This window comes from Lepisosteus oculatus, chromosome 18, assembly GCF_040954835.1.
Source record: "Lepisosteus oculatus isolate fLepOcu1 chromosome 18, fLepOcu1.hap2, whole genome shotgun sequence".
In the NCBI taxonomy this organism is placed as follows: domain Eukaryota; kingdom Metazoa; phylum Chordata; class Actinopteri; order Semionotiformes; family Lepisosteidae; genus Lepisosteus; species Lepisosteus oculatus.
This window is the reverse complement of record NC_090713.1, coordinates 14,433,459-14,448,237: the sequence shown is the minus strand read 5'-3', so window position 1 is coordinate 14,448,237 and position 14,779 is coordinate 14,433,459. Positions and strand designations below refer to the sequence as shown.

The window sequence follows — 14,779 nt, the reverse complement described above, 5'->3', positions numbered from 1 at the left end:
GAGCAACTGCTATAATAACAGTCTATGGTTTACTGACCAAGGAAACCAATTTGCATAGAAGAGACACTTTGCATTGGCAGCACATGCTTCAGTGCTCTGGGAGTGTTTATAGCCCTGTGAGTTTAACACTTCATGACTGAGAGCTGCCCTTCATGGCAACAGAACCCACAGCAACAATGACCTTCATTACCATCTTCATCTCTGTTGTCTTTCTCTACATTCAAGGTAAGAATGATATACAGCAGAAAGATTTTGTGGAAGATATATGTAAACAAATATTGTACTACATATTTGAACAAAATTCTAGTATAACTTTCAGTGTTTCTTGTTCTGTCTTATTCCTTTCAGAGTCCAGTGGACAGGTTACTGTGACTCAGTCTCCCTCAGTAAGATCAATTCTCCAAGGACAGACAGTCACTGTGAGCTGTAAAACCAGCAGTCCAGTTTGCAGTAGCTCATCAGGTGAACGCATGACCTGATACCATCAGAAATCTGAAGGAGCTCCAAGAGTTTTGATTTAGCTTGTAAATAAACTAAACTCTGGGACCCCAAGTCATTTCAGTGGGAGTGGATCTGGGACTAACTTGACTCTGACCATCACTGGAGTCCCGGCTGAAGATACAGGAGATTATTACTGCCAGAGTTACCACGGTGGTGGTCTGTTCACACATTGTTACACAGCCGTACATAAACCTCCCTCAGCAGGACTGCACAGCGACTGCACTGCTGCAGCTGGGACCTTGTGCAGGTGCTGAGAGTGAAGACAATGAAACGCAGACACACTGAATTTCTTGAATGACATATCTGTAGTAATATGGAGTTCAATAATTAGACACAGTGGCTCCAGCTATATTCATACCCCAGATAAAACAGGAACAAACAACATCATATGAAAGCTTCCTTAAAACTATTCTAAAAATGCAATACTATAACACTAATAGCACTAAACAAAATAAAAGCCATGTTTTTGATTAATAATTGATTGATTCCCATAAAACACAAGGGTCACTTCTGTTCACACCTCACGTTCAAGTTTGTTGTCGTATGTACCCGAGTACAATGAAATGCTTACTTGCCTGTTTCCTCACATAACAGATGACAGCACATGTTGTTGGAGACAGGAGCATAATGACATGTGTGCCAACAGCATAATGGTAAGAAGCAGTATAAAATAAAGCATGTGATTAATACACAATACAATAGCATTTGTATAAATCAGAAGTATAACAGCTGTAATGTTCACTAGCATTCAGCCAGCAGCAGAGTGCAAAAGCCCAGCAGAGGCAGTGCAGCGACAGTGGGGTGTGAGTGGAGATTGGAGGGTTAAAGGGTGGAGTTTAGGAGTCTAATGGCTGTGGCAAATACTTATTTTAATACTGTAAATACTTCCATTTTAAAATAAAATTCAACAAAATTAAATCAACAATAACATTCCACTGTGTAATTACAATAAACATGTCCAAGAATATATAGAGAAACATCTAGAAGCCTTTAACAGGTTACTGTTTCCCTGGGGTATAAAAAGGAGGCAACATACAGAAAACACTCAACTGCAGATGGAATTATCATAGTGAAGAGCAGAGAGCTCCTTCAACACTACAGGGAGATGGTAGTTAACCCCACAGTGTGAGGGAGTGGCTGTAAAAAAAATCTACTTGTGACAGATAGCCTAAATACCTGTGGATCATGTGGCCTCAGCAAATTAAAACTTGCAACTGTAGAATAATTATAGAACAAGGAGTTTTTATTAAAGCAAAACTTTCCTTTGGAGGCTCTTCAAACAACACCAACCTCCACCTTGAATTCCCTGTATATACTATAACAGAACCCTTCATCAGACCGGTGTGTGAAAGTGTGAACTCTATCCTCCAGCAAATGGAAAGAACAGCCCCTCAGTGTAGCTCCCTCTGCTGGTGACTGGAGGCTACAAGTCCCTGCTCTCTTCTACAGGGAGCTGAGAGCAGGCTGTGTGAGAAATTCCTCCTCCTGGGTTGAGATCGTGAGGAGAGCAGGGTTGTAATGATAATGCTCTCCTCACAGTCCCCAGCAGAGGGAGATGTTGTACAGAGTGAGATGTTTTGATCTCTCCCTGGCCCTCACCTACTGGGTCTCATGTTGGTCAATGTCTCTTTCAAATTCAGTCAGTGATCAGACAGACAGCCCCTCTATCTCATCTTTAAAAAAAATGTGACTAATGAATGATGCAGAACAGAGGAAAACTATCCGTCCATTTTCAAGTCCTACCTCTGCTCACTGCTCAGATCACAATGGCAGCTCTGGCACAGGATTTACATACAGGAGAATAAAGTGCTTTGCATACCAGAGCCACACTGTTTTAATTAACAACTACAGCAGCTGCTCTTCTCCATTTTCTACAGACACAGAAAGACAATTTGCATAGAAGAGACACTTTGCATTGGCAGAACATGCTTCAGTGCTCTGGGAGTGTTTATAGCCCTGTGAGTTTAACACTTCATGACTGAGACCTGCCCTTCATGGCAACAGAACCCACAGCAACAATGACCTTCATCACCATATTCATCTGGACTCTCCTCAACTTTGTTCAGGGTATAATTTAATACTTGGCTAGCTGTTGTCTTAAACATATTTTAAATTTGTGATGGAAGATATAGCTATTAGCATATTATATACAAGCTTTACAGAAATGTAAAAATAGCTAAAATAAATTAAAGCATTCTAGTTCTTGAATTCCTGCATTTCCTGTGTTTTGTCTTGTTTTCAGAATCCAGTGGACAGGTTACTGTAACTCAGACATCAGAAGTAAAATCTGTTCTCTCTGGACAGACAGTCACTGTGAGCTGTAAGACCAGTCCTGCAGTGCATGGTAATAACCGCCTTGCCTGGTACCAACAGAAAGCTGGAGAAGCTCCTAAACTCCTGATCTATTATGCATCTTCCCGTTATACTGGGATCCCAGAGCGTTTCAGTGGCAGTGGATCTGGGACTGACTTCACTCTGACCATCACAGGAGTCCAGTCTGAAGATGCAGCAGATTATTACTGTCAGAGTTTACACAACATCAACAGTTACTGGCCACGCACACAGTGTTACACAGCCGTACAAAAACCTCCCTCAGCAGGACTGCACAGCAACTGCACTGCTGCAGCTGGGACCTACAGTACTGCAGGTGCACTTACATGTTTATTTTAGTACTATAAGAGACCTTTTCACAAAGTTACAGTATTCAAAGAACTGTGATTAAATTATTTATCATTTGAATCATTTTGACTGTGAGGCAGGGGAGAGAGATATTGATTACATGTGCCATCTCTGATATCCAAGGGGTTTTATTTTCCTGCACCTGAGAAGTGTTGTGTTTGAAATAATAAAGATACAAAAAAAACATAGATACAGGAAGAGAAGGAAAAACATAAGTAACACATACTGTATATCCAGAATACAATATGATTCTTCATTACTTGAATTAATTGCAAAGGGTGCCAAAGCAGGATACACTCTGGATGTGAAGCCAGTCCATTACAGAGCAGACAGACACAAACACACCCACTCACAGTGGGGTCAATTTCCTCAGCAGGCAGTAATTCTACCAGCATGTATTTGGACTGTGGGAGGAGACCAGTGCACCTGGACGAAACCCACCAAACACAGGGAGAACATGCAAACTCCATACAGTTAGCACTCAGGGAATTGAATCCAGTGCCCCAATGCAGCCAGGCAGCAATGCCATAACTCAAGAAATCATTCCTACAAACTGTATTTTTAATCACACTGCTCACAGAATGACACGTGAGCTCAATACCAGACTGTAGAGCTTTTTTTCTTTTTGGAAAAAAAACATTTTCTTTAAAGTCTTTATCCTCCTCTGTTTACAGTTGAATACTTCAAAGATACATTGTAAGTGTAAGATTATATCTCCTGGTACTAATGAAACACCACTGGTCTGTTTTAGAGATAGTTGGATTGGGATAGTTTTTATTTCTTAAACTTTAGAAGAAACTAAAGAAATCTGCAGTTTTATCAGCTCAGGAACACTGTGGTGTCTGGGTCTGGCTGTTAGTACAATGTACCAGTTTTCTCTTCCGACCTCGCGGCAGTTCTACAAGTCAGCTGGTTGCCATAGTAATGCATTCGGACAGGAAGCAGGCTTCACCTGTGAATCACCACATCCTCCCCGTCCCCATGGTAAAGAAGGCTATTTAAGGTCTGAGTGAGTTCTGCTCTGGGCTGTGGTTTAGAGCTTCATCTCTGAGGCACTGCCTTGTTCCTGGCTGTATCTGAGTTTCTCCTTGGACTATCGAACAAATTTGTCTCAATTTGAGCTTTGCACTTTCCTTAAGTTTCACTGTGCTGTGTACTTGGACTGCTTCTCTAGACCTTGACTTTCAGATATTTCCTTGTTCCTTTGCTGTGTCTCTCCAGCTCCGAGCTGGGATTGTTTCCTGACTTCAGTTCTGGACTGTGCTTTGCCTGTTTGCTGCTCCTGCCTGCTGCTCACGAGCTGACCTGTTCCAGCTCTAGGGTTCATCTTATGACTGTTACAGTTCCATCTTTAACAGCCTCATTACACCCATAGGTCTTGTTTCTCTGTACCTGGATTCCATGTCATAGTTATGGGACCCTCATATAAATCACATTTAACCCCCCTCTCTCCTTGCACAAGGAAGAGACCCTGCAGAGCGTCCACTATTAGAGCTGGACTAAACTCTTCCTGATCTTCAAGGAGGAGTTCTGGGAGAAGGAAGGGATCCATAGGGGCAAGTCCATCACGGATCGCCCGTCAATCTTTTTCTACTACGTTAGCGAAGCGCTTGAGAGCGGGGTCGGGCTGGTCTGGTGTCTCACACCTGGTCGTACGAGTCCGTGTTCTTCCTGGGGATGAGCGACGAGGCTTGCCAGGAGGCGGCGCTGAGCGACCTGGCCGCCATCCACAGCAAGGGCATCCGCGCTCTGTACGAAGGCGGGCTTGTGAAAAAGTGGAGCCTGGATGAGTCCAGCCTGGGTGCCTTTGTGCTCCTCACACCGTTCCAGCTGATGGATTATCACCAGGACCTGCTCGTGCCCTTTCATAGAGTCTGCTTATTGCTCCACGCAGGGATTGAGATGTCCAGGAAGTCTGCTGTGAGGGTATGTGAATGACAAAGCATCTGCCGAAGCCGTTCCATGTATAAAGACGGAGCTTTAAAAAAATCTGCAGGGCCTCTGGGCTCTTCTTTCCAAAGCACAGTGATCTCTACAGGCTGGAGGTCTGTAGAGATCACTCCAGAGATCAGAGTCTCACTGAGAGTCAGTCTCACATTTCCCTGGACGTGAAAATAAATCCAGAGCAGTGGCTCCCAGCCCTGGGGCTGCAGGAATACAGTCTGCTGGTTTTCATTCCAGCTGAGCTCTGCTCCTCCAGTGCATTTTCATAACTTCATTGATATTCTTGCTTGTTTACACTTTTATCACACTTCAGTTGTGATATTCATTCACACTTTACACGACCTGTTTTTAATTTGTCAGCTTTTTATTCTGATTGAACAGCTCCTACTAGTTGATTAATTGAAGATGAATAGTTAGGTGGGAGTGATGTGGTATCAGACACGCCCACAGTGGGAGTGACACGTTATGAACCACTTTGGAGACAGACAAGGTATCAGACACACCCAGAGAGGTTTTTCCTTCTACAGATCCAATTGGTTGCATTTCAGGCATCAGAGTGAAACTCCAAAACATGTACAGATCTGAAACCTATTACAAATCCGATGATCTCCAGTATGTATAATTTTTAATATGATTGCATTTAGTAAGAAACCAGGATGATACTCTATTTTCCTGCCAGGACCCACAAAGAGCCTGTTCTGTACTGGATTGAGGTGCTTCAGGGGGACTGTAGTGTTTGGAAAAATAACCTCTTTAAAAGCAGGAAACACAACTGGTGCTACAAGGGAATGTTTGGCTCTCTGACGGTTTTCAGGTTTTGCACAAGGTCAGTGAGTTCTGGAGATGGAAAATTATATTGGCTTAGAAAAGTACTGTACATTCAATGTACTTTTTCACAGTTTTCGCAATTTCTTTTCACAGAAAAGTAAAATCACTTTGGTGCCACCAGAGGGCAAACTCCCCCAGAGTCAATTCTTGAAGTCAGAGATGTTCTGTTCAATGTGCTGCTCAATAGCCCAACATACTGTACAAAGTGCAGGAATTGAGGAGGGACTTAATCATCGGTGTCACTGAACATTAAGAAGAAGTTAACTGATGTCTTATAATACCAACTTACATTTTAAGCTTTAATCCTATAGTCCTGCTACAGTATGTCTGAACACACAGAGCCATTTGCTGCTTTAACCAGACTCACCAAACTCCACTCCATTCCAGCTATGTTGAGTGGAATAAGGGCTCAGCTGATTGTGTCTCATCCTCTGCTCCTTATAGGCATACCTTAAAGAACCCACTTAAAACATGCTGGTCACAGTTAACTGTTTGGATACAGCCTCAAGGAAGATAGGTGGGATAAACTTGATTTGTCCCAGCTACAACCCTTAACTGAATACAGGTTTGTCTGGATATTCAGAATGCTGACAAAAAGAGTCCGACTTCCTCAGTTTCATCAATCAAAAATTAACAATTGGTTTGCGAAATATACTTTAAGATTTCATGTGTTGTAGGAAGAATATCTCGGGCAGAATTCTTTACTTTAGTGACTCACTGTCTGGGTCTTACAGTATGTCTTGGAGAAAAGTTAAGTCCTGATCTGGACAGTTGCAGTCACGTGGTTGGTAAAGTCCAATTTGCCAAGTTAGTCAGAGATAGAAGTGTAGCCAGTGAGTTTACCAATGCAATGAGTTGGTGGCTATATTTTAAGGTACGAAATCACAGCTGAGGACTGATTAGGATGTTATCAGGTCCATCAGTGAATGATCATGCTGAGGGTGTCTGAATGTCTTGGGCAGAAGGGCAATAGCAAACTGAGGGGAGCCAGGCTGCACCAAATATCAATAGGGTATTTCAGAATGAATAGTAATAATAGCATTGAACTAGCGGATACTTTTTTTTTCTCCACAGGCAGTATGTGCACAGCTTCTTGTTCAGCTGCTGTGCTTCCTACTGCAGTTTCCTTTCTTATTCACTGAGCAACCAGACAGTTCCTGCTCAGCAGCTCCATTGTCTGTCTTACCCCAGAGTGTCTCTGCTCTGCCACCTGCCCTTCCCCTCAACTATCAGCCTGCTTTCTGCACAGTATCAGCCTGTCTTCCACATCTCTCAGCAGGAGCTCCCTACACTTACCTTGTTGACACCCTAGGAAACTCCTGCACCTGCATTCCCACCTGACGGCTCATCCTGCTACCAATCTCCAGGACCTAGGTTGTAACTAAACATATTGCATACCTACAGGCTCTATGGACTTGAGTAGAATCCATATTGCTTACAACCCATAAATCTGGGGTTCTTGATGCGATTCAATGGCAGTGGCTCTGGAACAGCCTTTACACTGACAATAACTGAGTCCAGGCTGAAAATGTAGAAGATGTTTACTGTGGGAAGATTGGATTCTACTCTATCCTGCAGAGATGCTGACTCATTAAAAAAGAGGCACGTGTGTATAAAGATTCAGAATTAAGATTAAATAAGAGAAACAGAAGAAAGCATTTTAAAAAAAAGATTGGGTATAAAGTGTGGTTAGGTTCAGATAGTGTGAATTGTGTAGATATCTCTACGGACTACAGTAGAATCCATATTGCATACAGCCCATCTGTCTGGGTTTCCTGATTGATTCACTGGTGGTGAGTCTCGAACAGCCTTTACACTGATAATCAGTGGAGTCCAAGCTGTTCTCTCAGCTCAGGCCTTTTCTGTCTGTGACAGGATTTGCATACAGGAAGGAACTTTGCATACCTGTGCCGCCTCACTGCTCCAAACACTTTAAGACACTTTAAGAGTTTAAGACTGAAGTGTGGATCAGTCACTGTTCAGCCCTTTCAGAGCCACTGACACACACACAGGACAATGATGCCTCTGATTGTACTACTGGGGACACTGGGGCTCTTTGCTCAAGGTGAGGATTAAAAAAAATACTTCTCTAATTTTATTATATTTATTTTATTAACATTAATGTCACAACATTAACCTTTAAAAGTTAAAGTTTAAAGAACTGAATAAATTTAGAATAAATCTAAAATTTAGAATAAATCTAAAATTTAAAGAACTGAAGAGGCAAATATATTTACAAATTTGTAAAAAGTGTGTATTATAATTAATTATTGGCTAGGTGTTGACTTTAATATATTTTATGATTTGTGGAGTATATAGCTGTTAGCATATTATGTAAACAAGCTGTACAGAAAAGAGTAAAATAGCTAAAAGAAATTAAATTCCCTGTGTTTTGTCTTGTTTACAGAATCCAGTGGACAGGTAACTGTGACTCAGACTCCAACAGTGAAATCTATTCTCTCTGGACAGACAGTCACTGTGAGCTGTAAGACCAGCCCTGCAGTGTATGTTTATAACTCTAAGCACTACCTAGCCTGGTACCAACAGAAAGATGGAGAAGCTCCTAAACTATTGATCTATTATGCATCTTCCCGTTATACGGGGATCCCAGAGCGTTTCAGTGGCAGTGGATCTGGGACTGACTTTACTCTGACCATCACAGGAGTCCAGCCTGAAGATGCAGCAGATTATTACTGTCAGAGTTACCACAGTGGTGGTGTGTTCACACAGTGTTACACAGCCATACAAAAACCTCCCTCAGCAGGACTGTACAGCGACTGCACTGCTGCAGCTGGGACCTCCTGCAGGTGCATTTACAAGTTTATTACACTACTCTTAGAGATCATTTAACACAGTCACATTATTCAACTTTGATTATTCTATTTCTCATTTAAATCATTTTGACACTGAGGCTGTGGGGCAGACAGATACACAAACACAAACACTCACACACTCACACCAAGGTCCATATTCCCAGCAGCGGGGGCGCTGTGGAGTTGGCTAGTTTTACCAGTCTGGCCGGTTGCTGTGGAAACGCAGTCAGACAGGCAGCTGGGTTCACCTGTGAATTACTACGTCTTGCTGAACTTTAGTCTTTAAAAACAAAGTTTGTACACCTTTTGATTTACTGGTTCTGGCCCAAGGTAGACAGGTGAGAGAACTTGGTTTGTCCCAGCTACAACTTATTTTTGAATATATTCGGACATGCAACATGTTGACATAAGAAAGAGTCCAACTGTCTTAGACAGCAAACATAGACAGCAAAAATAACAGTTGGTTCATGAACACAAGATTTCTTCTGTTGCAGAAAGAATATCTTGGGCAGAATTCTTTACATCACAGTTGGTGATTGGCTGAGATGCTGTCAGGTTAGGTTCTGGTACAACCCTACAGATCTCCCACTGGAGGATCTTTCTTTGGGTGATGAACAGTGACCTTGGACCTTATGATCATGTCCAGATGACTCTCTGCTAGACATCCAGCCACCAGAAGCAAACATCCACCATGGAGAGTACTGGGTCATCACTATCCTGCGAAAGACAAACTCATCTCCCTCACTTCCCCACACACAAAGAGCACCAGGTCACTCAGTGGGTGAGACAGGGGCCTCTTCAGCTGCATTCTTGTGCCTTTTCAGCTTGGTCAAGGCACACCAAGATGATTAGAAAAGTATTAGAATGGTTCTGGTACTCCTCTTTCAATGTAGAAAGAACATGATCATCCGAAAAGCTCACAAAAATGGAATCAACAGGAGACAAATTAAACAGGTATCATGATAGAAATTAAAAAAATAGACAGAAAACAGACTGTGTTGTATGAGGATAATTTCTATGACTTCAGATGCGAGACACTGGTATTTCTAGAATATCTGGTGAGTGTAAGGGTATTCAGAAACTAGTACTGTGTAGCAAAAACAAAATACAAAAATAAAAAGTTAATAAACGTTTGGTAGTAAGGGATTTTCCAATAGAATCTGCTAATTAACATAGTCTGATAATAATTTGAAAACACATCATTGATATCACAATGATCAATTTGATTGCTCTGATTGAGAATGATTTACAAAATTATCTCTATTAGTAAAATTAGCACAGCAGAAGCTTCTTCACATAAAGAATCATACAGTGTGCCTAGATGTTCAATTACCATACAGTCAGAATGGATGTGTGCAGTCTGGCCCACACCTGGAACAGAGGGACAGACAAGAACACTAAAGAGAAGGAACTAAAGGAAAAAAGACACAGCACTCCACAACACTTGCCAGTCATCATATAGTAATAGTCCTATGAATCACCACACAATTGGCAGTCATATCCCTAATGTTCTATTAAAACCCGCCTGAAATGTGGTCCCCAAGCTTCTGGTCTGCATTTTAAATAACAAGTGGAACATCCTGTACGATTCCCAACCACAATATTACATCTTTCCAAAGTCCTACAAAATAGATCACTTTTCCAAGATAAGAAGTTAAGACCAAAAAAAAAAACATATGAATGCCAAAAATTGTATTGACACATGTTTGAAAATTCATGATAGTGAAAGCATATTTACTTGTATGAGAGCATCAATGTGATTTAACTGCTAGAGACTGATATAACCTTCAAGGTTGACAACAAAACTTTATATTTGATATATTTTTTGAGATATGAGATCATTAGTTAATGGATGTGAAATATATATTAATCCTGATGTTGCTAAGTTTAACCCTAACCCTGAGGGAATGATCAATCTTTCCTATCACAGCAGATCATTTCACAAATATATTTGAATAAGATTCATAGTTTATTAAGCATGTTCTTGTGTTCTATCAATAAGTTGTACACCATGTATGTTATGCTGCAGCTGCTATTAAGCCCTGCAGTGAAATGACAGGTTGAGCCCCGAGCGCAGGGCTGCAAGGATCTTTGGGAGATTAGAGAGATGAGATGGAGGTGAGGCAGTGAGCAGGAAGCAGAGAGTGAGAGATGTGTGGGCTGACTGGGCTGGGAGTGAGTGAAGGCTGCAGTCTGCAGACTGGGACCTGTCTGTGGAGAAGGTGGGGAGACCAGTAAGAGAGGAGCTGTATGGAAAGTAGACAGCAGAGTCACTGGGGAGAGTTCGCCGGGAATAAACAGACAGAGGAATAGCAGGTTCTGTAGCAGGCCAGTGGAGGACTGGGAGCCCCAAGTGCTGGCAAGAGGGCCTCTAGAGGAAGGCAAGTCTCTGCTGGATCAGTGCTTTCTGAATGCTTAGAGAAAGGACTATTGCTTTTAAGAGGTGTTTATGCAGAGTCTAAATGTGGTAGAGGTCTAACGTCAGAGTACTGATCTAGCAGTACATGCACTACACATTATATTCACAACAGACCCAACCCTTGCAGATATTGCACCTGTTCTCCCAGCTCAGGCCCTTTCTACTACATATTGTAACGCTAAGGGGTTCACGTGGGCACCCTCGCCTGCTGCCGCATCAGGTCAGCCCCCCACCATCGGGGACTCGAACCCAGGCCTCCGGCGTCACTCAACAGGGACCCAGCCTGTTGAGCTAAAGAGAGATCTCCCCTCACCCCAGCGGCTGTTGTCCTGCTATTACAGGGAAAGGCAGCGACGTCACCGCTCTGGTAAGCCGGCTCTCACAATCAATGGTGGCCGTATGCGTTACACTATTATATACACATAACAGACCCAACCCTTGCAGATTGCACCTGTTCTCCTAGCTCAGGCGTTTTCTAACTGTCTGTGATAGGATTTGTATAAAGGAAGGAGCTTTGCATACCTATGCCGCCTCACTGCTCCAAACACTTTAAGACTCACAGTGTGGATCAGTCACTGTTCAGCCCTTTCAGAGTCACTGACACACACAGGACAATGATGCCACTAATTCTACTGCTGGGGACAATGGGGCTTTTTGCTCAAGGTGAGGATTAAAACCAATACTTCTCTAATTCTATTATTTTTATTTTGTTTTCATTAATTTCACAATATTAACTGTTAAAAGTTAAAGTTTAAAGAACTGAATACATTTAGAATTAATCTAAAATGTAAAGAGCTTCAACAGAAGAGTGGCAGATGTGTTTTCTGAGGCACATTTATTTACACGTTTAAAAAAGTATGTATTATAATGAATTACTGGATAGGTGTTTACTTAAATATACTTTTTGATATCTGCAGTATACTGTATACCTGTTAAGATATTATGTAAATAAGCTTTACAGAAAGGCGTAAAATAGCTAAAAGAAATTTAAATTACTTTGTTTTGTATTGTTTTCAGAATCCAGTGGACAGGTTACTGTGACTCAGACTCCAGCAGTGAAATCTGTTCTCTCTGGACAGACAGTCACTGTGAACTGTAAGACCAGTCCTGCAGTGTATGGTAATAACCACCTAGCGTGGTACCAACAGAAAGCTGGAGAAGCTCCTAAACTCCTGATCTATTATGCAACTAACCGTCAGACTGGGATCCCAGAGCGTTTCAGCGGCAGTGGATCTGGGACTGACTTCACTCTGACCATCACAGGAGTCCAGGCTGAAGATGCAGCATATTATTACTGTCAGAGTGCTCACTACCTCAGCAGTAAATGGGTGTTTACACAGTGTTACACAGCCATACAAAAACCTCCCTCAGCAGGGCTGCACAACAACTGCACTGCTGCAGCTGGAACTTATTGCAGGTGAACTTATAAGTTTATTATACTACTGTAAGAGATAATTTAACACAGTCACAGTATTCAAAGAACTGTGATTATATTATTTCTCATTACAATCATACTGACTGCGAGACAGGACAGAGATACCAATCACATATTCAACCAAAAAGTCCATCCGTCCATTTTCTTACCACAGAACCCAGTACAGGGGCGCAAGTCTTACAGTACAGTCTTACGGGAGATTGAAATATGCGTTTTTAAAACCATATACCCTTAAGTATATTTTTGTTTGAATTATGTAGTGCGAGTCAAAATAACGAGCACCACATAGTTATGCCGTTGGCCGCTCGATGCGAGTGTCTCATTGGTGCATTGGGAATTTTTATTTTATACATGTGTTTTTATTTTATACATAGTACAAGTTGATGTATTGAAGGTATTTAGCGAATGCCATGTCCCATCATTCACATCTACAGTATAGTGTGTAAGCAGAGTCAAACTTACTTGTGCGGAATGCAACTATAGAAATTACCAATATTTTAAATAGGAAAAATGTGTTTAAAAATACATGTGGGTTTCCGGAATGGAACCTCCACGTAAATTGAGAACCCTCTGTAAAACTACATGACTTGAATTACTTGCAAAGGTTGCAAGGCAGGATACACTCTGGAAGAGAAGCCAGTCAGTTGCTAGGCAGATAGACACAAAAAGACACACAAACACTCACACTGGGGACAATTTTCCCAGCAGCCAGTTATTCTAACAATGTATTTGGACTGTGAGAGGAGACTAGAGCACCTGGTGGGAAACCCATATGAACACGGGGAGAACATTTGCACAAGCTAAATACAGAAATAAAAAGTTAATAAAAGTTTGGCAGAAAGGGATATTCCAATGGAATGTGATGATTAACATAGTATGATAAAAAAATTGAAAATGCATCAATGATATCATAATTAACAATTGGATTGCTCTGATTGAAAATAATTTTAAAAGCTATCTCTATTAGTGCAATTAGCACAACAGAAGCTTCTTCACATATATAATAGAGGGACAGACAGAATCTTCACATATAGAAGAAGATTCATACAGTGTGTCTAGATGCCTGGATGCTCATCAATTACCATACAGTCAGAATGGATGTGTGCAGTCTGGCCCACACCTGGAATAGAGGGACAGACAGAACATTAAAGAGAAAGAACTAAAGGGAAAAAGACACAGCACTCCACAACACTTGCCAATCATCATATATTAATAGTCCTATGAATCACCACACAATTGGCAGTCATATCCCTAAAGCCCTATTAAAACCCACCTGAGATGTGGTCCCCAAGCTTCTGGTCTACATCTTAAATAACAAGTGGAACATCCTGGATGATTCCCAACCACAATATTACGTCTTTCCAAAGTCCTACAAAATAGATAGCCTTCCCATCATAAGATCTTTGGGAAGTTCAAATACACAAAAAAAATGTGTAAAACTAATCGGTATACTGGGATCCCAGAGCGTTTCAGTTGCAGTGGATCTGGGATTGATTTCACTCTGACCATCACAGGAGTCCAGGCTGAAGATTCAGCAGATTATTACTGTCAGAGTTACCACAGTGGTTATGTGTTAACACAGTGTTACACAGCCATACAAAAACCTCCCTCAGCAGGACTGCACAGCGACTGCAGTGCTGCAGCTGGGACCTACTACAGGTGCACTTAAAAAACTTTATTTTAAAATAAAAAAAATCAAAATTTTTATTACTACAATTGATCATTTAACACAGTTACAGTATTGAAAGAACTGGGATTATATTATTTTATCATTCTGACTGTGAGGCTGGAGAGAAATTCTAATATGTCATCTCTTATACTCAAGGTGTTTAATTTTCCTGCTCATGAGAAGTGTGTTCTCTGGTGACAACGAAAAAGTCCATCCATCCATTTTCTAACCACTATTTCCATTACTTCATAAAGCACTTTTCTAAACACACTCCAACAATGTGTTGTGGCTTCAGTGGCACATGGTTTACGTTTCCCATAATTCCCAAAAATAACTCTAAATATGTCTACATTTATGGACAAGAAAGTGACCCCATGTGTATCATGCCAGGCATGGAATGATCAGAGTTGGTTTGTTGATGTGCGCCCTGAAAAAGTGTCTTTTTAATCATTTCAGTTTGGTTTACTCATTGTGCACTTGGATTCGGGTCT

At 41.5% G+C, this 14,779-nt stretch overlaps 1 gene segment (V, D, J or C); it reads left to right on the top strand.

The window, feature by feature from the left end:
• The first annotated feature begins 2,494 nt into the window (after positions 1 to 2,494).
• On the top strand, positions 2,495 to 12,605 carry LOC107076273 (Ig kappa chain V region K29-213-like). The segment is given in 2 exon segments: positions 2,495 to 2,568; positions 12,202 to 12,605. Coding segments are annotated over 2 exon segments (477 nt in total).
• Positions 12,606 to 14,779: the final 2,174 nt, after the last annotated feature.